The 25986-nt window shown below is 44.4% G+C and overlaps 1 protein-coding gene across 1 annotated transcript in view; it reads right to left on the bottom strand.

The window, feature by feature from the left end:
- Positions 1 to 2927: 2927 nt before the first annotated feature.
- Positions 2928 to 25986, bottom strand: part of HIC2 (HIC ZBTB transcriptional repressor 2) — a 40760-nt gene continuing 17701 nt past the window's right edge. The window contains exons 2-3 of the mRNA XM_059485355.1: positions 11031 to 11174; positions 2928 to 4801 (exon numbers count right to left, since the gene is read on the bottom strand). Coding sequence (XP_059341338.1) covers positions 3053 to 4765 — 1713 coding nt within the window. The 5' untranslated portion in view covers positions 4766 to 4801; positions 11031 to 11174 and the 3' untranslated portion in view covers positions 2928 to 3052. The remainder of the gene's footprint in view (positions 4802 to 11030; positions 11175 to 25986) is intronic.

Below are 25986 nucleotides of genomic sequence, written 5' to 3'. Positions count from 1 at the left end.
AAAGTTCAACATAATTCTCAAGGCTTAAGAAACAAATGAAAGGGGCCTGGGGCAGGGGAGAAGCTACATCACCCACACACATGTAGAAATGGAATTAAGAGAGGGGAGCAGGGGTTTGCCGGCTGAGGAGCTCCGTGCCTGGGCTGCTCCCGGGCTCGGCTGCCTCGGTCCCCGTGAATGCCGCTGTCCCAGGGTGACTCCTGGCAGCTCCAGCTGCTGTCCCCAGCGCCACTGCAACGACAGGGAGCTAAACCCGGCTTTGGAATGGGCTTCCAGGGGAGCCGGAGCGGGGGCAGCTCCGCCCTGGGTGGCTGCAGAGGAGGCAAAGGCGGGGTGACAGTGCCCAGAACTCATCTTGCACAGCTGTCCCCGGGCTCTGCTCACACTCCCCCTCAGAGCAAGGTAGATGGCACGGCCTTCCCTGTCCTTCCCAAAGACTATTTTGGGGACATTCTCGGGCGGCGGGGTTGACAAAGAATCAAGGAGAAAATAAATCAATATATATTCAAAAATGTGGAAGTGCTAAAGACGCTAGAAGCCCACTTAAGCCCCGAAAAATAAACAGCGCGTCTGAGCACAAATCGACAAAAGCAAAAGTCCATGCACCCCTCCCGCGCTCCGGGGCTCGCAGGCGTCCGGGAGCGAGCGGACAATGGCACCGGGAGAAGCACACGGGAGCGGCCGAGAGGGGCGAGTGTTCCCTGTAACGTGACACCAGGCCAAGGCTCAGCGCCTTTGGGTTGTCTATTGCTTGGAGCCTGGATTCCAGTTTCCTCAGTTCAGTCATTTGACCCAAAAACTTCTCATGGACTAGTCTACCTTAAAAAAAAACCCAAATAACAAAAAATTAAACAAAACAAAACAAAAAAACCAAGCCAAAAAAACCCCAATAGAAAATGAAGCTTATATTTCTTTGTTTTAGTCAAACATGCTCGCTTTTTTCCTTTTTTTTTTTTTTTTGGTCAAAACTTTAAAAATTTGTTCGTTTTGTTTCTTTTTTTTTTAAAAAAAAGACAAAACGTGAGGTTTGGTAAAACTTACGCATAGAGACTATACTGGTTTGAGTGGAAAATAAAAAAAAAACAAAACAAAACACCAAAAACCAACAAATGAAAAAATGCAAGTGTAAACCTTAGTCATTTCAGAAGGGATGATTCTACTGGCTGTGAATTTTTACCACCACAGTCACGGGAGGCTTGAAATAAGCCATAGCTTTCCACAAGGTCACGCCAACAAAGTCAAGGGGGCCAAGAATCGGTGGGCAAAGTTCTCTGTCTTCTCTCCTAAACCAATAGCAGCTGTTGGCTGTGATGTCTTAGGCAGATGTTGCAAGAACATTTTGTTTCTTTTTCTTTTCATTTTTCTTTTTTTTTTTTTTTTGTGTGCATGTGTTAAATTGTCTAAAAGGGAGGATATGAAACACTTTGGTTTGCTTTCTCCTCCTCTCCCCCACCTTATTGCACTCTGGATTCTAGTAAATTATAGGCTGCTATGCCCTCACCCTCTGTCCTGCCAGGTGTTTACAGACTGACCCAGATGTGCTGGGGGAGTGGAAGATGAGGGGGACATTTTCCCCTCCCCATAGTATCCAGACTCAATAAACAAAGCTGGAAAGGGCCCAAAAAGCTCAGAGAAGTTTTCTGCTTTTATCTAAAAGTGACTACAGACAGCCAAGAGACTGCGAATTGAGCCAGTCCAAGCAGCCAGCACAGCCTCTAGCTCAGTGTATTTTTTGCTTTGTCTTTGGCCAAGCTTTGCTTTAACATTTCTCTAGTTGACTTTTGATGGAAGGACGGGGTGGTAAAAATCCCTTAACTTTAATTTAGCTTCTACTTTTATACATTTAATTACTTACAATTAAAAAAAAATGCCTAATCTTTCACTAACCATCTTATTGTTCTCATGAATTCAAGAGGTAGCAAAGGTAACAAGTCAGTCCACACAGACTTGCTCTTTAGTGAGGGAGGAAAGCTAAAAACATACACACACACAAAAAATAAAATAAAAAAATAATAAAAAAGTACCTATGGAACTTGTAGCAAGTCCAGCCTACATCAAACCCCCTCCCCACCCACCCACCCTAGAATTAACCTCAGACCTTCCAGTTCAAACATTCACATAAACGTTACAATGGTTTTTCCTTTAATAAAACAAGTACCTCTAAGCAAAGAATATTCATACGAAACTACTAGAAAAGTAAAGACGACCCCCTGCTCACTGAAAGAAATTCCCAGGGCATCCAGTCCCTGTTCAGTCATGGGTAAGGCAAAAGAGGTTTGCATGTTTTATGGGAGAAGGTGGCACGTGGTTATGTGTGCCAAGGACAAAGATCAAAACCAAAATGGGGAGGGATGGTAAGGGAGGCTTCGCCAATTGTTAAATGAAGTACTGGGACTGGTGCAGCCCTGAGAGCTGCTCCTCACCATCGCCAGCCCAGGGGGACAGGGGTGGGCTCCACCACTGCTGTGGCTTTCCCACAGTCTCTGGAGGGACTGCCAACCCCCTGAGATGGTCCACAGACTCAGCTTCTGCACTTGAGAATGCTGTTATTTCACAGCTACTTAGGCCACTGAAAAGGTGTATTTTGTTTTTTTTTTTTTTTTAATGGCAAGAAATACCCCTACTGAGTTTGGTTTTAGGAGAGGAGATGAGTACAGTGACAGGAACATAGAAAGAGGCAGGGAGGGGGAGCCAGCAGAGACTGAAAGTTCCCCAAGGTCCCCCTACCTGCTCCAGATAAACAATGTGGCAATGAAGTCGATGTGTGCAAAAAGAAGAGGCATTTCTTGCCAGGTCATCAAAATTTGAAGGGAGACTGGGACTAAATGCATCAGCTTGGCTGTGGACCTTTCTTTTCTTAAAAAAAGGAAAAAAAATGAACTTTTTTTTTAAATGTTAAAGCTACATTTGTTTAGGCCTCTCATGACTGAACAGAGTATGGGGAGTTGCCCCTTTTTTTTTTTTTCTTTTTTTCTTTTTTTTTTTAAGCAGCAAGTCTACAGAAAGGTAAATCACTGCGGATGGGCTTGAAGCTCATTCTGGAGTCTTTGGCTTATGTGGGAGAGGTATGCATTCGCAGGTGGCTGATCAGATTGCGCTGCTGGGTGAATTTCCCACCACACAGTTGACATTCGTAAGGTTTTTCTCCTGAGTGGACACGCATATGCTCTGTTAGTCGGTACTGCCGGGTAAAGCGCATCCCACATTCCTCGCAAGCAAAGGGCTTGAGCCCCAGGTGGCTGCGCATGTGCCGTGTCATGGTGCCACGCTGTGTGAACATCTTGCCGCAGATGTTGCAAGGGAAGGGCCGCGTCAGCCAGTGAGTCTTCTCGTGCTGCCGCAGCGTGGCCGGATCCTTGTAGCTCTTCTCACACACTGAACACTTGAAGGGCCGGGACTCCGCAGCGTAGGACTGATTGGGGTTGGACAAATCCTCAGCTTCATCCTTGCTGCCGTATGTGCCTTCCTCCTTGATGTAAAGGTCTTCCTCGGTGTGCGTTTCCACATGGGCATTGAGCTGCTCAGAGCTCGGGAAGCCTTTGCCACAGGGAATGCAGACATACAGGTTGTCACCATAGGCCACCGGCTCAAACCCCTCCTGCCGGTAGACGTAGTTGGCACTGGTATGGCCGCCGCTCTCGCTCTCGCTCTGGCCACTGTCATCACTGTTCTCCTTACCGTTTTCTACCTCCTCCTTACACGGGTAGGGCAGGTCTGCCCCGTAGGCCCCAGCCAGACTCCTCTCCACAGACTTGGACAAGGGCCCCAGCAGGATACCATTGGGCAGCCCTTCACCCTCGTCCCTGTCTTTGCCCCCTTCCTTTCGGTCAAAGGCGTTGTCTTTCTTGATCCACTCCTTCTTGCGGGATGAGTGCCGGAGGCCCTTGCGCTGGCTGCTCTCTGTCAGTGAGTGGTGGCACTCCTCACTCAGATCCATCTCCATGGGGTCGCTGCTGTCCGCCATGCTGTGGGGGGCTCCGACGCCAGGCTCGTCGAACGATGAGGCACTGTTGGCTGCAGGGGCTGAGGCAGATTGGGGAGAGCCGTGCTGGCTTTCGCTGTGCTGCGTGTCATCGTGGGAGGCTGCGGCAGGGAGCGAGGGGCTTTTTTTGGACAGGTCAAGTCCTAGTTCCTGGTCACCGGTGCTCCCGTTCGCACTGCTGCTCCCACCGCCGTTCTTGCTGGTTCCCCTGTTTAAGGAGTGACAGTTCTCTTGGTTGGAGCTGCTGATGAAGACCTCATCATCAGAGAGCTTTCCCTTTGACAGCTCCTTTGAGTGCGAGCCCTTCAACCCCTCATTTGACCCTGAATAGCGAGCTTGGATGACTGAAGCAGTGGAAAGTCTCTGACTCCTGGCAGATCTCCCAACACCAAGGCCACCGGCCTTGCCAGCAAAGGACTTGCCGTTCCGCTTCAGCTTCTTTCTGCAGAGAGCTGCCAGGTCGTGCAGTTGGAGGTAGCTTGCTGCGGTGAGGAGAGCATTAAAGTTCTGTTCACCAGGCTGGTCAGTCGTTAAGAGCTTGCCAGTATAAATAAAGTCCAAGATCTGCCGGAACACGGTGGGGTTCACCATGTCCGTGTCTAAGTTTATCAGGTTGTCATGCAGGACAAGGGATTTGAAATACATGCTGCTGGCTGCCAGGATGTTCTTATGGGCACGAAACAGGGCATTTTCTACCACAATGATCACATCACAGAGGAAACCTTTGGCTCGTTGCTGGTTCAGCTGCAGTAGCAGTTGTTTGGCATGATTTGGCAGTTCCATCTCCACCTTCTCGTCCTCTCACCTTCACCCTACCACCTGAAAAACACGAGGATGAGAGGTGTGAGCGTGCTGTCTCCACTAGAGCAGGTTACATTTAATAGACTTGTTTAACACAGTGCAGACTATGTTAGGCTTGACACTGACTTGGGAGATCTAAGAACATTGAGCCCTGCAAGCTGTGATCCTGCTGGGAATACAGAGAGAAATATTTTTCATGCTAAGACTTGATTCAAATCTTTCAAAAATCAGATTTATAATTATCTTTTTACAAAAGTAATTGTCGTTGGCTGGAATCACTATTCAAAAGATATCAGCATGAAAACAATAGGAAAACAATTAGGTACAGAGGAAAGCTCTTCTCTCCTGACAGACTTGAAGGGAGTATGAGAAGTGAGAAAAAGAGGAAGAAAAGAGAAGCATCTACTTCACTGTCATTTGCATATCTGAGCATGTAAAATAATTTGCATAAACTGCAGCTTCCCTGCTTTAATGTGGAGTTTGTTTCTTGGCCGTTACATGTTGAAATCTTGTAACACCCAGCTGCTCTGGGGTTGAGAAAATGACATGTAGCAACTAAATCCATTGAAGATGGAATTACCCACACTGAGGTGTGAATGGGAAGCCTCCTTAAGAGAATAAAAAGCTGCTTTAAAAACCACTTCCCTGGCTATGTCCATATCCCAATCCATTAACACGTAGGGTTAGAATCAGCCCTCAACTGGCTGAAATTCAGGATGCTGAGCTAGCTAAATGTCACCAAATGTCTTCACAAATCTGAAACATTTTTCTCAAGTTAATTTTGTTCTGTCTTTAATTTTTGAATAATTTTGTTTAAAATAATAGAGTTAAGTAGCATATCTCAAGTCACAGTTTCTCTATCCTGAAATACTTTAAAGAGAGGAAAATTGTGGTTACCTGCATATAGTTAATGCATTTCACAAACAGTAGTCATGATGTATTTTAGTTTAGATGTTTATATTGGCATTCTCAGTGGTATGGACTGTAGGAAACAGCCACATTGAGATATGTCAGAACTAACTGCAGTTGCACGTTAGGTAGATATTACAATCAAACCCAGAATTCAATCTGGGACTGCATTTGGGAATCCAAGACCAATTTTTTTTTCCTTGTTTTTTGGAAGGCTTTTTGGTGCGTGTGCGTTTGTTTGAAAGTGCCAACTATTACTTGCATTTATCCATTAAAGTTAATTTAAAATAGTTTCTGAGGTTCAAAAGGAGGAATTAAATATCAAATTAACAACAACCACCATTTAGCCTTCTACTTCCTTTCTTCCTTTCCCAGTTCATCATATTATTGAAACATTTCTCTTATTGAAGGAGAAGCAAGCCATAAATAGAGAAATTAAGAGCTTAAGTTCTCTCTTAAAAACATCATCAGTTAATTTTTTTATTGTTTGTGTGTTCCATTACCACACTCTGTCCCATCAGAGTTCAAATGATGAAGCATCAGACTTCATTATGTTCCCTCTGTGCCAAGTATAGGTACACAACAAAAAGAAATAAGGAGTGATGCAGTTAGTATAAAAAATTGCTTCCCTCAAACCTGATTCTTACTATGTGATGATAAATAGAAAGACTGCATTTGGCAGAAAGGTGGTAAATTTACATCATCCATTTCCGCACAACAGAGAGGTTTTGCTTTATGAAAAAAGCTACCAAAAAGATAAAAAATTAAATATTTCCTCCAGCATTGTTGCTTGACTACCCTGGTACTTTTCCTAACAGATCTGCCAAGCAGATGCCTCCCTTTTTCCACAGGACACAGCTCTTTGCTTGTTTGCTGGTCAGCCTGGTGCTTGCTTATGCTTTTGGTGGAATTTCTTGGTGGCTCTTCAGTGCAGCAGCACCTAATTTAGCATCCACACAGATCCCTCTGGCTCATCACCCTGACCCACATCTAAAAAGGCTGCTCTGCTTCCCCATTTGATTTTGTTTCAGCAATGGATGGCAACCCAAGAACACGGTGGATTCACCACGGGGCCTCCGTGCACACGGACATTGTTCCCAGAGCTCGATGCCTTTAGAAAGGGTGGCAGCCAAAAGGAGGAAGTACAGGCTTGCCGTGGTGCTAGTTCCACCCATAGTGTTTCTGTAATAGAAACTCACCCTGCAGAATCAGAAAAATGTGATAGAACAGGGGCTCCTGTCCTCCCCTGAGCAGTGCTGAGCATTTAAAAACCAAGTTTTGATGTAATTTGTCTGATCAGAGTTGCAGGATAGAGGATGCAGCATGTCTGGTTCTTGTGGATTGCTTCCAGAATTGCTGATTAAGGGGAAGAAGCAGCAGCACAGAGGCACAAAATACCCACTTTTATCTAGCCAGGCCAGTAAGAGCCCTTACTTCTGGGTCACTGAGATACATCGATAGGGGAGGACAAAAACATGGCTTGCAACTTAACAGCATCTTGCTATATAAATGCATCCTGCATTTACAGCAAGATACAGCCTAGTACTACAGATAGCAGGAAACAGCCTAGCACTACAATCTCACTGCAAACATCATGGTGCTGTTCCATGCATGTAACACACAAAATCCCTGGGTGTGATTTTTAAGTGTTCCATAAAGGAACAAATATGGGAAAGGAAGGGAAACAGTATAGCCAATATTTTCTGCCTAAACAAAGTAGTAGTAGTCATAATAATAATAATATTACTGAAGTTTAAGTAGGCTTATTTCCCATTGATGTAGCACTAAGAGCAGAGGCCTAGAAATCACTGGATTCAAGTTGTCTAAGCCTTAAGACTTAAAACGGCTATTAATGCAGAATATTTTTAGCTTTTTACCTTTTTTTTCTTTTTACTTTTTTTTTTTACTTTCTGCCTTAAATGATATTGAAACCAAGTAATGAGCCAACAGAGAAAGCCCTGGAAAGAGAGTTAGAATTCTAATTCTGCTACTGACCTTCATGAGAAAGATAATGTTATTATTACTGAGTATGTTCTGCTGCATAAAAACTAGCATAGTACAAGTTGTTTAAATTACCTCTATTTATCTCACATGTCAAATTTTACAGGACTGTTCATGTTCAGTAGGACATATGTATAAGGTAGGCTATTACCTTCAGCAGATTTCAAATGCAGTGGTCTGGTGTAAGCAGTATAACCATGCCTATCAAATTTGAATTTGTTAGCTGAAGTCTAACGTGGATTTAACAACCCCAAAAAAATGAATGTAATGAATCAAGGCAGCAAAACCTTCAACCAAGCTTAGAGCATTGTGTTTAAAACATTGTCAGAATTGCCCACCAAGGGCTTTGCCCAGGACAGGAGTATGGCTCAGAGAACACTCCTTTGGCTGATGTCCCTTTGTTGACAAAAGCCTTATTGCAACTGCCTTGTGTATCTTGTGCAGTCCTCAACAAAAATAAATCCAGTCCAGATATTTCAGAGAGGTGTCTAGTTACAAACCCTTCTTTGACCATGATGCAATTTCAGAGGTGGAGGAAGAAAGGTGTGTTGGAAAAGTTGTTAGCAAAAGAGAAGCAGGCATTATTCCTTAACTTATGGCATTCCTAGAATCTCACTTCTAGCTGAAAGCATGGGACCTAGGACAACTGTGAGTTTAAATCCTGTTTAAAAATTATTTACCCAAACAAATGGCAGGTGCAGCCTTAGAAAGGCCTTGCTATCCATTAGTTTGCAGGGAGTGTCTCTTAACAAACCATAACATTTGACTAACATCACCACAACCCTCCAAAGCCCTTTAAAATCACAGTGGTTTATACTTCTTGTATTTCAGTATCATTTTTAATAACCCTTCCTTTTCTGTTTTCTGGAAAGAAAAAAAACAAAACACCAGAAAAAAATACACTCCCAGTTCAGAGGAGCCCTGGTTCAGAAAAGGCTCAGGTGCATTTCTAGTAAAAAACCCAACTCCCCAGACCTCAAGAATACATAAATGTCTCACTGGGGCCACAGTCTTTAAGTATTGAATGTGGTGTGCAAAATTTCACCCATTTGTAGTTAAAAGGGGATTACAGAAAGCTCTGGACAAATGGCAGCAGTGATGGTCTTTTCCCAGATTCAGCTTGGGTTTCTCACTTTCAAGACACTTTATTCAGAGCAGCTAACCTGCTCAAATACTCCCATGCTAGAAGGGAATGAAACAAGGCCAAGGCTCTCCACTACCTCCACCATATCCATGACACTGAGACACAGCACATGCAGAGACATGAGAAGTACAGGGCACAAATCACAGAATACAGTAATGCTGCAAGCAGATGCCACATATCAAACAAAGCTTTGCAAGCTAAGAGCCGACAGCACCTTCATACCCAATACTGCCCCAGGAGCTGGGACCTGCGAGCTGCTGTGCCCAGCCTGGGGCACACCCTGACCCCAGGGGCTCTGCACAACACACAGGCTGCTCCTGGAGCTGTGCTGCTCTCACCACACGGCAGGGAAAAAACTTCATTTGCTCTCAATTTGCACAAAGACTCTGGACACCACAGAAAATGAAATTGCTAAACAGAGGAGAAGAGAAATCCCTTCACCTCTTTCAACAGTATAAAATCTACATATTCACTACAGGTTTGATTCTCTTTAATATCACTAAATCTCTACCCAAAAGTAATCGCTGAATGAATGCTAAATGTGTTATCTTAGCAACCTCTGGCAGGAGATGCTCTTTGATTTCATCTCTGAGTTATAGATCGCAGCACATGAATATTGTTTACCTTTTAAGAAGCAACACCAGTGAAGCAAAGAATCAATCATAAACAGATCTAAGGAATCACTCATTTCACGTAGAGGATTTGTGGCTGGATGAGAAGGCTAGACACCAAGCACCTGAACAGTGAGTTAACAGTACTGCAGATAAAAACCAACAAACAGATTAGATGTGATGTATCAAATTAGATGCTGTTAAAACATCAGCCTACTGTGCATGTTATAATAGACCCAGAAAAAGACAGTGGCCTGCTTACTTATTTCTCCACCTTCCCAAGCAGTTGGGCTGCACTGAGCAAACACTGCAGCAGTGAGCATGGGGAAGAACAAGACAAAATGAAATCCACAGTCTCCTACATAGCTCTCTCCTACCAAGTTACGACATTAAAAATGCTGTGTCCAGCTGCTACTGGAACTGAGTGAAACTGAAACAGATGACTTCTGCACCCTTCAGTCTCAGACGAACCAACTCTTTTTTGAGCACTTGATGACCCCACTGGGAAGAGAGCTTTCCTGTTCCCCACTGGCTTATCTGATCTTCCTTTCCCCACATCCCAACAGAGCCAGGACCCTCAGAGGTGTCAGTGTAGTGGGTGCTTCACAGCCACTAACCTGCCCCCAGGAGTTGCATTTGGCAGGTCATTAGCCCATGACTTTTAAAGATATTCACATTCTAGAACAGCAGAAGCATGGGGAGAAGTGCTGGAACTGTGTTAGTCCAAATGGTTCCCTATCCCCAGCCCCTTGGAGCAGTCAGATAGCAGAATTCAGAAGCTGAGGCACAAACATGCATTTTCATCACTGGCAGTGGAGCAGCAAAAGCTCTGTGAAGAAGGCTCAAGCAGAAAACAGGATGCAGCACCCTTGTTTTTCTCACACAAATATTTAGCACTCTAAAATAGCTAAGACCAACATGTGAAGTTACTCAGGCAGAGGTCTGCAGAGCTGGGGGAGGTAGAGAAAACATGCAGGACAGATCAGGATGTGCAGCTGATTTTGCAGGTGTGGGCATGGAAAGGAGAAGGGAAATGGAGGATGGAGGATCATTTTGCAGAGGATACCACATCAGCAAACTGAAAGTGGCCCTTGTTTAATTTGTTACATTCCAATTAGTGCCAGGCAGAACTGCCCTCCTGGCTCCCCAAGGCAGCTCTTGCAGGACTCCTGCAGAAATGGCACAGCTTTGCTTAGGGACACGAGCACCTGTCTGGCACCTCTGTGCGGCAACGTTTGGATATTTGGAACGTGGGCAATACCTGCTCAACTGCTACCAGCTCCTGGCCCAAAAAGGAGAGGAAAAAAAGGAGATGATTTCCCAGTCCTTTCTCTCATGTTCTAGAACAACAAGGAGAGCCTGACATGGCTAGGCCCTTCTCCACTGTATGGCAAACTTCCCAGGGAAGGGGAATCTCCGTGGGTGAAAAGGGAAGGGGCTCTGTGTGCATGAAAGCACTAAAATCAGAAGAGCAAAGTGATTTCCAGTCAATGCAAGGCTGCAGCAAAGCAGGAACACCTTGCTATACAAGCTGAAACTGTGAGCAGTAGAATGCAGATTTAACCACTTGGTTGCCGCTTACCATGCCAGGTACATTGGGCTAAAGGCACCTCCATCCAGTGCTGCCCGACGTGCCAGGTACATCCCATGATGTTCCATTGAAATCACAACAGGCCATCAATAGAACGTGGCTGCACGGATGCAGAATGGAGAACCAGCAGGGACGCTGTTAAATGCAATTAAAATACTGCAATCAAAATTGAAACGTACATTTTAATACAGCCACCTGCCTTAAATATGTAACTGCTAGAACAACCTCCCCTCCACCCATCTCCCACAGCTGGTGAACTGTGACAGAAGCAGAACGGGACTCTGCAAGTTTCTTACTGATGCTCCCTGGCCACTTGTGTTCATGACTCCCAAGAGCACTGAGCTTCAGGGGGACCAGGTCACATGTATCCAAAACCAGCAGATCCCAGGATGTCTGCACCAGCTTCCTTCTGCCCAGAAATTCAGGCAATGAAATATCATCACCATTTAGAAATGCCTCTCTGACAAGAACAGCCTGGTGCCAGAGCTTTTGGTCTCATTCCCAACACAGTACAGCAGAAGAAACACTTCAAACCTGATCCACTGTGTTGTCCCCATTTCCCTGGCCCACTTCCCAAGCCTTTGAAAAGATCTTCTAGAGATGTTATGGCATTGGACCAGGCTGGATACTTTGGTGCAAGGTGGGAGAAGACGACACTGTGTACCCTCTCCTATTTATAATGATGCTTCAGTGATCATTTAATCTCCATTCTTGGAGACTGGAGATCATGTTGATTCATGGTGAACTGCAGCTTGTATGCGCATCACAAAACTTAAGGTCTGTAATTCCACCCTCCCCTGCCCAAAGGAAAAAGCAACATCATTTTTTCCATGTCAGGAAAAGGCACATAGCACAGCTACCCTAGGTTTGACAGGCTGGTTGTATCCTCTGCAGTGCATCTCCTTCCCATGGAGTTCCTCTAATCAGCTCCAGTGGGATTATCGTGGAGCAGTCTCAGGGTAGATGCTAAGAACAGGTTCCTTTCTACAAGTGGTGATGCTGCCCCAGTGAAAACAAACAAACAAAGCCCAAATCCACCAAAAACCAGTACAGAAATAACCCTGCAGCCTGGTAGAGATTTAACATGGGGTTTTGGACCCTGATGGTAAAGTGAAACATGCACAGCTTTTATCACATTGATGGCTGCATGTCTCCAGCTGTGTTTCTGGAGATAGAAATCTTACATTTTAAAAGTGAGAATACTATTGATTATCAGCCTTAAAAGATAAAAGGCCAAATGAAAAAGACCTATAATATTTAATGTTGAATGAAAGAGAGCATGAAGGAGGACACAGGCCTGAGAAATGGAATGGGTTGTTATACAAGGACAGAGTATAAGAAGATAGTTCATTCTTCCTGAACATCTGCTGGGCTTCGGCCCAGGACAGTGTTCCCATCATTCCCACCTGCATACTTATCCCCACAACTCTGTAACCAAACCCCTTTCTCACTGAAATAATAGATCTTTTGTATTCAGATCACCCTGTTTTGACTGCTGTAGGCTGAAGATTTTTAAATCTTGTCAATTCAATGAAGAAGTGAAATGTAAGCAACTGTTTGCCTACTGACTTGGGCTGTGCTCAGCCAAGAGCATTTGCTGAACTAGTCTGAACAGACCACTGCCAGCATGAACAGGCCAACCCACAGTTAACTACCACACTTGAAGCACCCTGGGCCAGAGCTCCAGGAATTTGGAGCTCCCCCCTCTCCAGAAGATCACGCTCTGCACAGCATTAGAGCAAGCTGAACTCTGGCTGAATCTCCCAGCATCTCAACCATAAGCAATACCAGCAATTCTCAGTTTAACAGAGGCTGAATGCTGCATAAAGGTATTTCTTTAACAGCAGCTCAAACATGAGGTTTTTCCCACCCGGATTACATCAATTTACTTCTCGCCACTGTGAAGCAAGGGCTCTTCTCCATAGTTGTATTCCCCTCTAGGGCAGAGTTTAGCAGAGAACTGCTCCAACCAGAGGTGTTTCCTACTGTTAGAACATCTCACTGCAGTCAGAAATGAAGCTTCCTGCCAACTCCTAAACAGAGTGCTTGTATATTACACATTTTTTGTCACTGCTGACACATAGGAGACTAGGGCTACTCAAACCTCTACTGGGAGGAGAAGGGGAGAGGCATGGACATTGCAGATCTTGTCAGCCAGAGTCCAGCATTAAAAACTCCTCCACATCCACAGAGCACAGTTGATCTCAGGAGCAGAGCAGTGACACAAAACAAAGCTTCAGAAGCTCGTGACCACTTAGTAACCAGCAGTAGACTCTGGGCTCTTCTTCTCATCCTACAACTGAGCAAACTCAGTTTTAGTTGTACCTACATTGCAAGTAGTAAAAGCAACTCCAATGTCCAATGCTAATCTCATTTAATTCATTTATTTACTCCCTATTGCATGAAAATAACAACAACAACATATTGAATGAAGTATCTCGAATGCCCCTTTGGTATGCAAAATTTCTGTTTCCCAGCCACCTCTGAGCCTGTACAGAATTCTCCCTTTACAATGCAAGAATTTAGGACATGAATAAAGGATCATTGCTACCTCCCAGTTAATCCTAGAGAGTGCCAGTCTTGGGCCCTGTCCTTCAGTAAGGTGGCCATTGGCAGGGGCTGCATGGGGTGGCAGCATCATGCTGAGCATTGCTCTGAGGGCAGCAGCACACCCAGCACTGTGGAGGAGGAGAAATGTCATGACCCTCTTCCAACCAAGACTGTCCTACAGGATAGTCTCAGCTGCAGCACTGCTTTAGGGCTCTGAGTCACCACAGGTACAAGCTGATAGCAGGTTGTGAAATGCAGTAATACTGGAGCAAATGCATGACCCTTTCAACTGTCCCTGCAGCTGGGGAGGGATCTCCAGGACAGGGATGAGGCAGGCAGCTGGAACTAGTGACTGTGACTCAGACTCCTTAGTTACACGATTTGTTAGAGCAAACAAAGCCTCAGAGCACAGGAAAAATGGGAATAGGTTTGATAAAGATCCTCCCAATCAGCCTGTTTATTCTCATTTCTTGTGTGGACTCTGCAAACGTTTCTGCAGAGAGAAGCAGTCTGCACAGGAGCATCTGCACTCACAATACTTCTAATATCAGGAGTTGCAATAGTTAACAGCAAGTGTCCATGCTTAGGGGTGTAGCTACTGTCTTGGACCAAAATGTCATCTCTCTCACCATAAGCCAGAGCAGTGGTGAGCACAGTGTGCACAAAACAAGCATTGCTGTCTTGTTTTTTTCCAGTAAGAAAAAAATCTCATTCCCTTTACCCATATCAATAGATCCAGCAACAGTTCTTAATATGAATGATACCTTAAAAATAGCACTTTTAGCACTTAGCCACATTGCTTTTTCTTTGCTTTTCCCCCAAAACTGACCATACACAGGCCTGTACTTAGCAAAGAAATCTTTCTAAGTTTTACTTTGCTGAAGTCTTTCAAGCAAGCCACTCTAAGAATTGGTCCCAGCAGTATTAGGGCTGTACTGCCTACTAAACATCCCTCCAAATCAGATACTTAACCCATCACCCTGAATCCTTTGTATTTGATTCTGTGCAGCCACCAAGAAGTCTCAGCACATCTGAGCCTGGCAATTGAGAGAAGGCCAGAAAGCCACTATTGCTTGTGAAAGCAGAAGGCCTAACAGACTCAAAGTTCTACAAAATGCCTGTATTGCATCCAAATGACCTAATGGGAAAGCAGAGTTTACTCACTTTCAAGATTCTTAATTTTTTGGCTGCTTTTCCTCAACCCCTACTTCTTATTTTGACTGTTTTATTCCTGTCTTCTTCATTTGGGACTTCAAGCATTATTTAAACTCAGCTCACAGACTGCAGGGAGGTCACTCTATGTATGTTTCCAAAATCCACCTTTTCCCAGCAAGGCTCCCATCCTGCTGGTTTGTCCTGCACAGCAGTGGTCCAGGGCTGCAGATACCTGGGGCACATTTGGCCAGCCCTCCCTGACAGACAGCTTCTCAGCCTGGGGGATTACAGCCCCAGGCGTGTTATGAAAGGCAGCCCAGCAAGGTCATGGGGTGTTGAAAACTTTGCTACAGTCCAAAGCACAGGATCTGCCTCCTTTCCTTCCCTGCACTCTATTCTTGTCAAGGCCAAGGATTTCCTGGCAGTCCTCAAAGTACACAAATTATAGCCTTTTGTCATGAATTAAGACTTAAAACTTCTCTTCATTTTAAGAAAGTAGAAGGGGTGGAGCAAAGCAGGGGGAAAGGTACTTTTGCCTAAGATTTGGTTTTGAAAAGGGATTGACAGCCTATGTATGTGCTTTATCCTGTAATCTGAAAGCTCCTCAGGACAGGACCCTTAAAAGTATTTTATGCTGGACCATATACAGAGCAAGGAAACTGGCAGCTCCCTGCATCCGTTCCAGTCTGCTCAGCTTCTCCTACATCAACACTGCCAGAAGGCAAGACAGCCCTATAACAAATTAGCACTGCTCACAATTTGTTGAAGTTGCTGTTGCATTGTTTGTTTATTTAAAACACGCGCAAGCACACACACACACAAACCTCCCGAGCCTGCTCTCTGCTGCCATCCCCCAAACTCCAGATCTGCAGTCTCAGAGAGCCGAGCAAAGGCTGTGGATTAAAGCCATGCAGAGCTACAGCCACTGTGCTGCGACTCTGCTTGGGTTTTGCTCTTTCACTACTAGCAAAACCAAAGAATGCCCACATTATTCCAGCCTGGAACATCATGCTGTAGAAATCCTTATTTCAGCACCTGAATAGGGAAGTGTTGTTAAGAAAAATAAAGAGCCACAGGCTTGAAAGGACCCAGTGCTAATAAAACTCTTAGTGCTAATGCTATTTATGAACATCCAAGGGATAATCTGCACCCCTTATCAGCCCACAAGATTATAAGATCTTTAAAATAGGAAACATGTCTTACTTCATAAAGCACTATATAAGTTTACAAAGCACAATATTAGTGGTAATAAATAATTGTCAAAGTCGAGCACAGAGGTGACTGTAAAACCTGAAGCACCATCCCTGTTCCCATTTCATTCTGAGCTCTGTGTAGCAGCACACTCTTGCCTAAGAATGTGCAGTGCTACTTGTATAGCACAGTGCATGCTTGTGCTGACTTGGTCTCTTATGCACCAATCTGGTTTTATTTTAAGGGATGATCTGTGAAATGTGCTATGCCTTTACTCACAGTGGAGAAAGTAATGTTTGAACATGAGGTGATCACAATGAGGGTGATTTTAAAGAGCTGTAGTAGATTCTTATCCTTCCACCAAACAGTTCAGTTTGCCAGCCTGTGTCAGTGTGCCAGCAATGACTCCTTTACACAGCATTTCTATCTGTAGGCAATTAGCACACACAGAGCACCCTACTATCACAGCAATTGCTCACCAGCTCCATCATGTAGCCTATAGAGACAGCTTCCCTTTTACTTCTCTTGATTTATATGACAATAAGCTCTGGGCTGCTGCAGGCATAGTTTAGAGGACAGTAAAGTCAGCATCATCCACTCAAACACTAATATGCTTTCATTCAGGTTTTTTTTTTTCATTTTAGAGAAGTGTTTTTCTGTCTTATGAATGTTTTAATTTCTGGCTGCTGACAGATAACTGCATCATCCAAAGCATCCCTGCTCACTTGGGTTGAGCATGGCTTTGGTTTCTGGACAGCTGAATGCCACAGATACCACAGCTATCTCTACCAGTTTAACAATTAAGGAAATTAAGAGATTTTCTATTCAGATTGAGACCTTTGCATTGAATTCTGCTGGTGCCAAAACATCCTAATTTTATTCTTCAGTTAACCCATGATTTATCAAATGTTTAAATACTCAAGCTTTAGTATTTCAAAAGCTACTCACTTTATATTTGTCACCTAAGGAAATTACTAAGCAATTTGTGCAATTTTTTTCTCTGACAGAAAAAAAAAAGCCTCAAAGAGCAGAGCCAAATGCATCACCCTCCTTCTTTCAGCATAATTAAAACCATCTCATTGGTAATTACTGTCCTCAAGGTGGGTGTGGGGGAGTGAAAAATCTGTAACACATTCTATTTTTAGAAGATAACCTTGGGAAAAACAGGAGGTACCAGAGAAACAGGCATGAGGGGTGAAGTTATGACAGTACTGAAACTAGCAGGAGACACAGGTGTACCAGGTGTCTGTGCCAGAGAGCTCTGAGAACACAAATGTGGCCACACCTCCTGCAAGATTTAGGCTTGGCTGGCAGGTTTCAGAGGCACTCAGAATTCACAGAGAGAATTCACATATTTAAAAGTTTGAGCAAGAGTTTAAAAAAAAAAACAAAACCAAAACCAAACCCACGCTAAAAGGTTATTTTAAAACTTTGCTGGATCACTTCCCATGGAGTTCTCCCCTCTCAGAAAGGAAAGTGGTTAAAGGAAGGAGAAAACAAACCAAAAATCCAAGCAGAACCAAATCCTAAAAACAACCAGAGAGGCTGGAACTTCCCTGACACAGATGGAACAACACAGCAGTTTTACAGCTACATAAATAGGATCAGAATCTGGCCCAAGGAGTAATACACATACAAACTTCTGCTAACAGCCACAACAAACATCGATACCACACCTTACAGTGGAAGGAAAAAGTAAAATTTTTCCATCCTTACCACTTCCAGCAGAGCCCAGTGATGTAACAGCATCAAGAGACACCCAGAGGAGGCAGAAAGTTCTCTTAGTGAGGATACAATAATGTATCCTCTCTTGGCAATGTGCATTCCCAAACACCTGTACCTAGGATCCAGCTGCTCTCAGCCCCTGGCTGCACATTATTCAGCCACATGCAGCTCTGTCACAGAGAATAAATTGTGGCATTGTTCCCCCACAGTGCAGGTGCTCGGAAACACACTCATCCTGAGGCTGCCCAGCCACAGGGATGTTCTGATGCCATCCAGCTTTCCCTGACCCACCAAGTCAGTCCACCTTGGCCTAATCTATTCCCTTCTCCAGGCATTTTCTTGGGAGGTACTTCACTCAAAGAACATGTTTTAACAGCAGGAAAACCACCTCAAAAATCTCAAACCAAACAAGCCAACACCTCTGAAGAACCTGAATAAATCACATCCTTCTTATCACAAGGTATCCTCCATCACAGATGCTAACATGGCTGTCACACACCTGCTTCCTCTGGAACCTCATGTAAGAAGCCTGACAGTGATGCCCAATCCCCAGCCCCTTCCAGAAGCAGTCACTGCACACCCAGACCTACTCCAGACAATCTAAGTCTTATAACAGGGTATGTAATGTGAAAGTTTAATCTTGTGCAGGCAAGAAATGGCAGGGACTTGCCTATTGAAAAATTAGGAGGTATATAGTAATTAATCAAATTGATTTAAAAGAGTCAGCTGCCTGTGTGAATGCTGGCCCTGGCAGAGACAATCCCAACCCTTGGCATTTGCTTACAAATAGGCAAGGTGCTTTGGCACAGCTACTGAATCCTTTGAAAAAGTTGGTTTTGACATGTTGGAAAAGGACTTGGATTTTTCAGCTGCTCTCTCTAAGTAGGAGGCAATTGAGACAACACACCCAAGAACTGCAGCAGACACCACTTTAAAATTTGTCTTCATTACGTTCTAATTTTTACACAACTCTCTAACATTAGCAATAGCCAGATGAAATTTTTCATCTTACTAAAAGCAGAGGAGAAAGTCTAGAGTCCTGGCCCAGGGTTTCTACTTCTATTTTCCCTGTGATTCTTAAGCCAACAAACCAAATACAGTTTGTTGTCAGGTTTAGTGGGTTTCAAAATGAAATGTGTATTAGAAGGGGGATTTTTTATTATCACATTATTTAAAGGATTTAGTGAGGAATCTAAAAATCTGTGTAAGGGTTTGTTGGAGGGGGATTAGAAAGAGAAGAGCCTTATAAAAACAACCCAGCCACAGGGCTTGTTCCTCTTCTCCACACAAAATCATAGAATCACTTAGGCTGGAGAAGACCCCTAAAATCAAGTCCGGCCATTAACTCATCACTGCCAAGTCCACCTCTCAACTGCATCCCCAAGTGCCCCATCTACACATCCTTTGGATAATCTCCAGAGATGGCAATTCCACCATTTCCCCGAGCAGCCTGTTCCAATGCTTGATGACCCTTTCTTTGAAATTTTCCCTCATATCCAACCTAAATCTCCTCTGGTGCAACTTGAGGCTATTTGCTCTTGCCCTATTGCTTGTTGCTTGTTGGGAGAACAGACCAGCCCCCATCTGGCTACAACATCCTTTCAGCCTTGTTGAACCTCACCCAAGTGGCCTCAGCCCATGGATCCAGCCTGTCCAGATCCCTCTGCAGAGCCTTCCTGCCCTCCAGCAGAGCAGCACTCCCACCCAGCCTAGTGTCACCTGTGAGCTCACTGAAAGTGCCCTCAGCTCCCTTGCCCAGATTTCTGATAAGAACATGCACACTAAAACCTGCCTTCCATTAGGGAAACAAATCCAAAAGACCTGGAAAACACTGCACTGAGACACATGGTGGGGAGGTTCTGGGAAGCAAAGCAGCAGCTGAAGTTATATGGAAATAACAACAACATTCACAGAAGTTCGCCTTGGATACATGTCAGCATGTGGGAATGAAGGATTAAGATTGAGTATTTGCATTTCCCAGTCAGATGCCAAGATAGCAAAGCTGGCAGGCTGAGGTGTTGGGGCATTCCTTGAAGGGAGTCTCCAGCCATGAACACTGTGTGTACAGAGCTCTTCTGCTTGCAAGTGTCTCTCTCTCTCTCTCTCTAACAGTGAGTATTTTGAATTTTTTAAAATGTGCTCTAGGTTAATGCTTATAAAAGTAAAGCATTAACAGCTCCAGCATGGCACAGGCAGCTAGGCAAGCTCTGCTGACAGACCCTTGCCAACACAGCCCCAAATTAATCCTGTGCTCTGCTCCCAACCCACACACAGCAAGCAGGTACTACCATGGTGCCAACTGCTTCAGTCAGCAGGTAAGAGCAAAGTGCCACGTTATTAACTCTCCCAAAGGCCACAGCAGAGCATTCTGATCCCTGCATACAACAGACACCTGAATAATTAGAGTGCAGGGCTGAATCCTCTGGCAGACATGGCTTTTAAAATAAGACATAGCACTTCTGCATCATGGCCCTCTACAACAGATCTCAGTGCTTTTATGTTGCTTTTTAAAGGCCAGCATTAACATTGCCAATAATATGTTACTTACCAGGTGAAAAAAAATTCCAAACCAAACCACACAAAAATAGAGCCATCATTACAGAGGATGAGGCATCATGATCTGTTTTAGGGCATCCAAGTCAGAGCCACCACCTAAAAGGTCAGATCTTGCCCTCTTTCTGCATCAGCGCTGGTCTGGCTCAGCCTCACAAACCCCATGGTCTTCAGGGCAGCACAACAGAGCAGGCAGCAAAGCACAGCCAAGGACCAGGAACACTCTTGAACACATCTGGCTGTAAAGCCAAATCCTACATGTCAGAGGTCACAGCAGTAACTGAGGATTGTGCTTCAACCCCCAAAACATCCTCTGGTATCCAGGAAGACTGTTGGAAATAGGTGAAAGATGGTTGTGAGACAGAGGAACAATAAAGAAAAGGTTCTTGGAATTGTTGTTGACACTGTGTGGTGCATGCACAGTGAGAAGGCACAGCAGAGCAGCACTGGGACCAGGAAGAACTTAAAGGGAATATTCCTGTGGGTCTTTGGGCCTGAAATTCTCCTCTCCAACACCCCTGCCTCCATAGTCAGAAGTGAGATCAATGCCTAACTACACAAGACACTTCCAATTTGTAATGACCTTCATTTCTAGGTGATTAATTGTTGCTGACATCCTCCTTTGAACTTTGTAGCAGCCCAGCAAGAATGAAAGTCTGGACATTCTCCCCAAAGTCCCCCAAATGCATCAGAAACTGGAATCTGCTGCAGGGCTGCAGTACCTTGTCTCAGCAGATTCAGTAACGAGGTCTTCTGAAACAAAGTGCAATCAGAGTTTCTGCCTGGACTTGCCAAAAGACCTTAATGCAAATAGAACTGCAGGAAAATTAGGGTGGACTCTAGTGGCTGCCTCCCCCTCAGGGTTTTGGGTTTTCTGTTGTTTTTTTTTTCCCCTTCATTCCTGATGAAATTCATTACAGTTGCATTTAAACTGAGGTTGTGATTTAAATTTTCCAAAGCAGGCAGGACAGGTTTGAAAGCCTGATATATCAGAGTGTGTGTGCTTCCTGAGAACCCAGGCAGTTGCAGAGCCTTCCCCAAGGGGTGCCTGGTTGGTCCCCTCACCCCCTTGGCATGTTTGCTGTCACACAGGCCAGTGGATTTCTGGCAAGTTGAGCAGGCTTGCTCCTTGCAGCCAAGCAGCCCCACATTCAAACATGCCACTACGTTCCTTGAAGGTATTTACAGTTTACTTTTTAGTGCTACTTTAAGTTCAAAGGGGCTAGTAAAGCCCCATTAAGCCATTTACATCAAACTGGTTAGTTAATTATCCTGTTGCAGGCTTTAAATTAGCAATTTATAACCCCTTCCCTGGAGATGCCAGTATTTAGAAACAACTCAGCCAGGACATTTTGCAGGGTGCAGTTAAGGAACAAAAAACACCACTAAACCAAACCATTCCCCCCTACCCCCCCACAAAAAAAAAAAAAAAATCCCAGAACAACCCAGAATAAATATCTTCAGTTTTTGATTGCACAGATCATAACTTTGGGAGAATCCAGTAGGAACAGAGGTGAGGGAGAGCCCATTTTTACCAGCTAGCAGGGATAGTGAGGCTGTGTCTACCTCAGGCTATGCAGCAAAATGTGATTTACAGAGGCCCAAAGCCAGCCTGGGAGGCATCACAGCTAAAGAGGGATGATTCTTTCCTTACAACAAGATATTCTGCTTCTCTGTAGCACAATAAAAGGTATTTTTACATTCATATGTACAAAAATGTGTCTGCCCACAAAGAAGGAAAACTATTTGAGGGTTTGGATTTGGTCTGAAGACCGGCATAAAGCTGCAGTCCTCTTTCAGGTTAGGATTAAAAAGATATATATTTACACCCCCTTGTCATAAGGATCAATAACCCCATGGGCCAGGTGAGGCTGGAGCTGAGGGGTTTCCATTCCCAGGATCCCCTCCCCTTCCAACAACCTTTAGTTTCTGAGAAGGAGAGTCTGTCATCCACCCAGGGACTGGTTATTGCAGACCACCACACTCAGAGTGCAAAGCTGTTACAGAAGAGAATTAACACCTTCCCCCCAAAATACCTGACTGCCCAAACCAGCCAGGGCCTGGAGCACAACCCTCCTCCTTATTTCCACCAGCCATGACTTCAGGTCTGCAAACAACTGACATACTGGATGTTTACCTGAAAATCTTATTTAAAACAAAGATGGGAGAGAAAGACTGTCCAGTTGCTACTATTTCCACACAACAATCTATCAAATGTAGGAGAAGCCTTGGCCCCAATCCTGGGAGCTGTCCCAAACCAACAAACACTTAACACCTCACCAAGAGCAGGAATCCGTGGAAAGAAGGGCCATGTGGAATGAGACTAAGGCAAACTAGGAGATTTCACATTAACATCAAAAAAAGGCATATCAAATTTGAGAGAAGAATTCCATTCTAGTTGAAAGACATGACAGACAGATGGAATCAAGTCATATGACAGACCCTGCAATTTCTTTTTCCCTCATCTTAATACATCCCCTTTTCAACAGAGAAAAAATTATCCTCTGCCAAACAAGTGTCAGATAAACTTCAAAAAGAGAGATAAAAATCTAAGCATTTTAATTCTTTATGCTATGCAATCATGAGATTTAGTTTGTATTTACTTGCTGCTTCTTATGGAGAGTAACTGTTTCACAGTAATTTTTGAGATGGGGGCAGAGGGAAAGAAGAGAGAGAAATACACTCAGATCTCAAAGTGACAAAATATTTTTGTACAAAATTTGTAAGATGATATGAATTTCATCTGATTTACTGCTCTAAATTGCAAGACAGAGACTTTACAATAAAAATACTGGTAAACACAACACAAAATCTAAATTATCTAAAGGACCGAAAAACCCAACCCCACACATAGATGACATTCTCCGAATTCTCTGCCCTTTCTTGGGAGCTGTTACACCCAAACCATCACTCAGACCAGAGGCTGTTCCCTCCTGCAAACACCAGCCTGGCCTTTGAAACAGCCCGGTGCTAACAGGCCACAGGGCTGCCTCATATCAGGGAACTATAAAATAATGTGCAACTGGGGAGAAAGAAGAAAGCAAAGCCCTCCTGAGGATAAAATGAGTCTTCCCTGCTCCACCAAAGCCTTCCATTTCCAAGGCATGCAATAGCCAGCCTGTGCCTAGAACAGGTGTGTCTCCTTAAATACCTCCCATGTCACACTTGTGTCCCATGGCCACGGTGCTGGGGATTATATTAGTACCAGTGCATACCAGCTGGAGCTACCCCCGCCGGTGTCCTGTGACTCCTCGCACGGGGGGAGCCGCTCTGGCCGCAGGCACGGCCCCTTTGCCACATGATCCCGGAGACAGACAGACGGACAGACAGCGGCCCGGCCACTGCTGCTTCCGAGCACTTGTGCTCCAGGGGCCGGCCCAAGCAAGAGCCCTCCTCCAGAGCAGGAAGGGGGCACTGCCGGGAGACAGTGAGCCAGGCTCCGAGGATCCTTTTCTTTCCCTCCCCTGCGCTTTTTACCAGCAAATTCTCAAGCAATTCATGCCAAATAGACACGCTGAAGACCTCCTTTAAATAAAACAAGATGCACGGCTAACAGAGCAAAGTCCACTCAGCCATTCCCAAGCAGAAAACGCTGACGGGGCACAATGCAGGTATGGCTAAAGCAGGATGGAGGAGGAACAAAGGAGAGCGAGCCTCATACATCTTCAAGTCAGTGCAGAAAGACACCCCTTGGCAATTTCAAGCTAATTCATCACTAACCTTGGAGCATGCTGGCTGCTGGCCTAAGCAGCTGAAAGAGATACTAAGAAAATTTTTATGGCAGCAAACACATTAGTGACATTTTTTGTGTCATGAGTGGCACAGATAATACAACAGGAAGCTACTTGGTTTTAGCTGTAGCTCTGCATCACAATTCAAAGGAATTCTTCAGCATGAAGATCTGCCCAAATGCACCCATCATGAAGGGATCTTGCAGTACTGATCAGGGAACCAGAGCACCAGCAGATGTGAGAAGCTGCTGAGCAGCACACGAGGGCCTAAGAGGTGGAGCCCTGTAGGGCCCTTCCTAGTCCTCCTTAGAGCACAAGTGCTTTCATTTTCCAGAGAAAATTCTTGCAACAGCTTTTAGGAGAGAGAGTATGTGAGTAGAAATGAATGGACCAATCTTGGTGAAAAGCCTAACTTACAAGGAATCTCATCACATCCATTAAATATTACACTGTTTAATTAATTCCAATTTCCAGGTTCCAGTACACATCAGGTTTATCTGCTCATCCCTACAGTAACTGGCTCCAGGCATCACAGTCAGCTGTTGGGGATGAAGGCATTGCCAAGCTAAACGTTCTCCTCAAGTGCTTTTTCTTTCCACCTCTGCTTTATAACCCTTCAAGGACTGGGTGAAACAGAGGGTTCAATGGACCCAGCTCATCAGTCCAGTGCAAGCTGGAAGCAAAGGGAAACTCTCACATACTTTACATTGCATTCATCTCTTCATCTCACTGGCCATTTCTGTTCAAATAAATCTAGAATAAGGGCACTCCATTATAATTCATTCTCAAACATGTGAGCAGGACCTCAAAGCCCCCACAAATCCATCTACCCCTACAAACACCTTCTTATTACTGCCATTACTCAGTTTCAAGAGGCCTCAAGTCCACAGCCATAAAATTCAGCATTAACTGCCAGGTGAACTCTTACTACTTAGCCAACTATTTATTATGCTGGCTCCTTCACTACCAGGCAAACATCAGCTGCAAATGCCACCCCATGCTCTCAGACACCAGGACTTTAAATTCTGAACAGTCTCCCATAACCAAAATTTAGCATCTTTATGTTTTCTTTATTCTTTGCCAGCCACAGTGTTAGGGACTTCCTGGCCAGTTAGCAGCCAGCCTGGTAAGAGCTCTGAACTTCACACATTTGTCAGGAAATCTTAGAATACAGACTGTCCTGTACTTCTCAAGCAACTTGAAACCAAGTTAACAGAGCAGATCTGGGTCTCTAAACAGAAAAATGGAGGCCCAGCTGTATTTCATAACTGTGCCACATAGAAAATGTGCACTTCCAGGAACCTTGAGACACCTAATGCAGAAATGATTACTTAAGAACCCATATTTAAAAATCCCTAGATTTAGTACAGAAGTGCAATTATTCACTTCATTTCTCCACAAACAAAAATTTTTCAGACTTTGGGAAAACCAGGCCTTCTTATGAGCAACCCTCTGCATAGCCAGGGCTGTGTGTTCCCTTAGAGAAAATCTGAATTTCTAGGTGAGACCAAAACAAAACAACTCCTTTAGTGGGAGTAGCTGAGAACAGAGCTGTCCACGTGCCTCTGTACAGGCCTCCATCCAAATTACCAATTCCCACTCCTGTCAGTACTTGCAAGCCTTTAATCCAAGTGAGGTTCTTCACCAACCTCCAGCTATTTCATGACGTGCCTGTCTTGGGGCATAAAATCCTAGAGAGTGTCCCCATAAATCAAGCACATTTGTTATATAATTGAAAAGGTTTTAAAGGAGAAAATGGAAAAAATCCTACTGCTATTAAGAAGAAAATTAATGATCTAGAGCACGGCAGTGATTAGCCAGATAGCTATTCTGTTTTATTGAACAACCAGACTCATAATTAAGGTGTTTTTTTCTTAAAATAATACATAAATAAACTACTGGAAAGTTTTACACAACTTTAACTGGTGGAATTTCAGAGTTCAAATAAATTGCAAGCTATTTCACTGTTGGACTCTCTGTCTCTAAGGCCATAATTAATTTTAATGTTCAAATTTGTAGTGAAAGGACACGTGACCAGTAAT

This window comes from Ammospiza nelsoni, chromosome 18 (assembly GCF_027579445.1).
Source record: "Ammospiza nelsoni isolate bAmmNel1 chromosome 18, bAmmNel1.pri, whole genome shotgun sequence".
Taxonomy (NCBI): domain Eukaryota; kingdom Metazoa; phylum Chordata; class Aves; order Passeriformes; family Passerellidae; genus Ammospiza; species Ammospiza nelsoni.
Note: the sequence above shows the minus strand (reverse complement) of the source record. Positions and strands in the feature narration are given on the sequence as shown.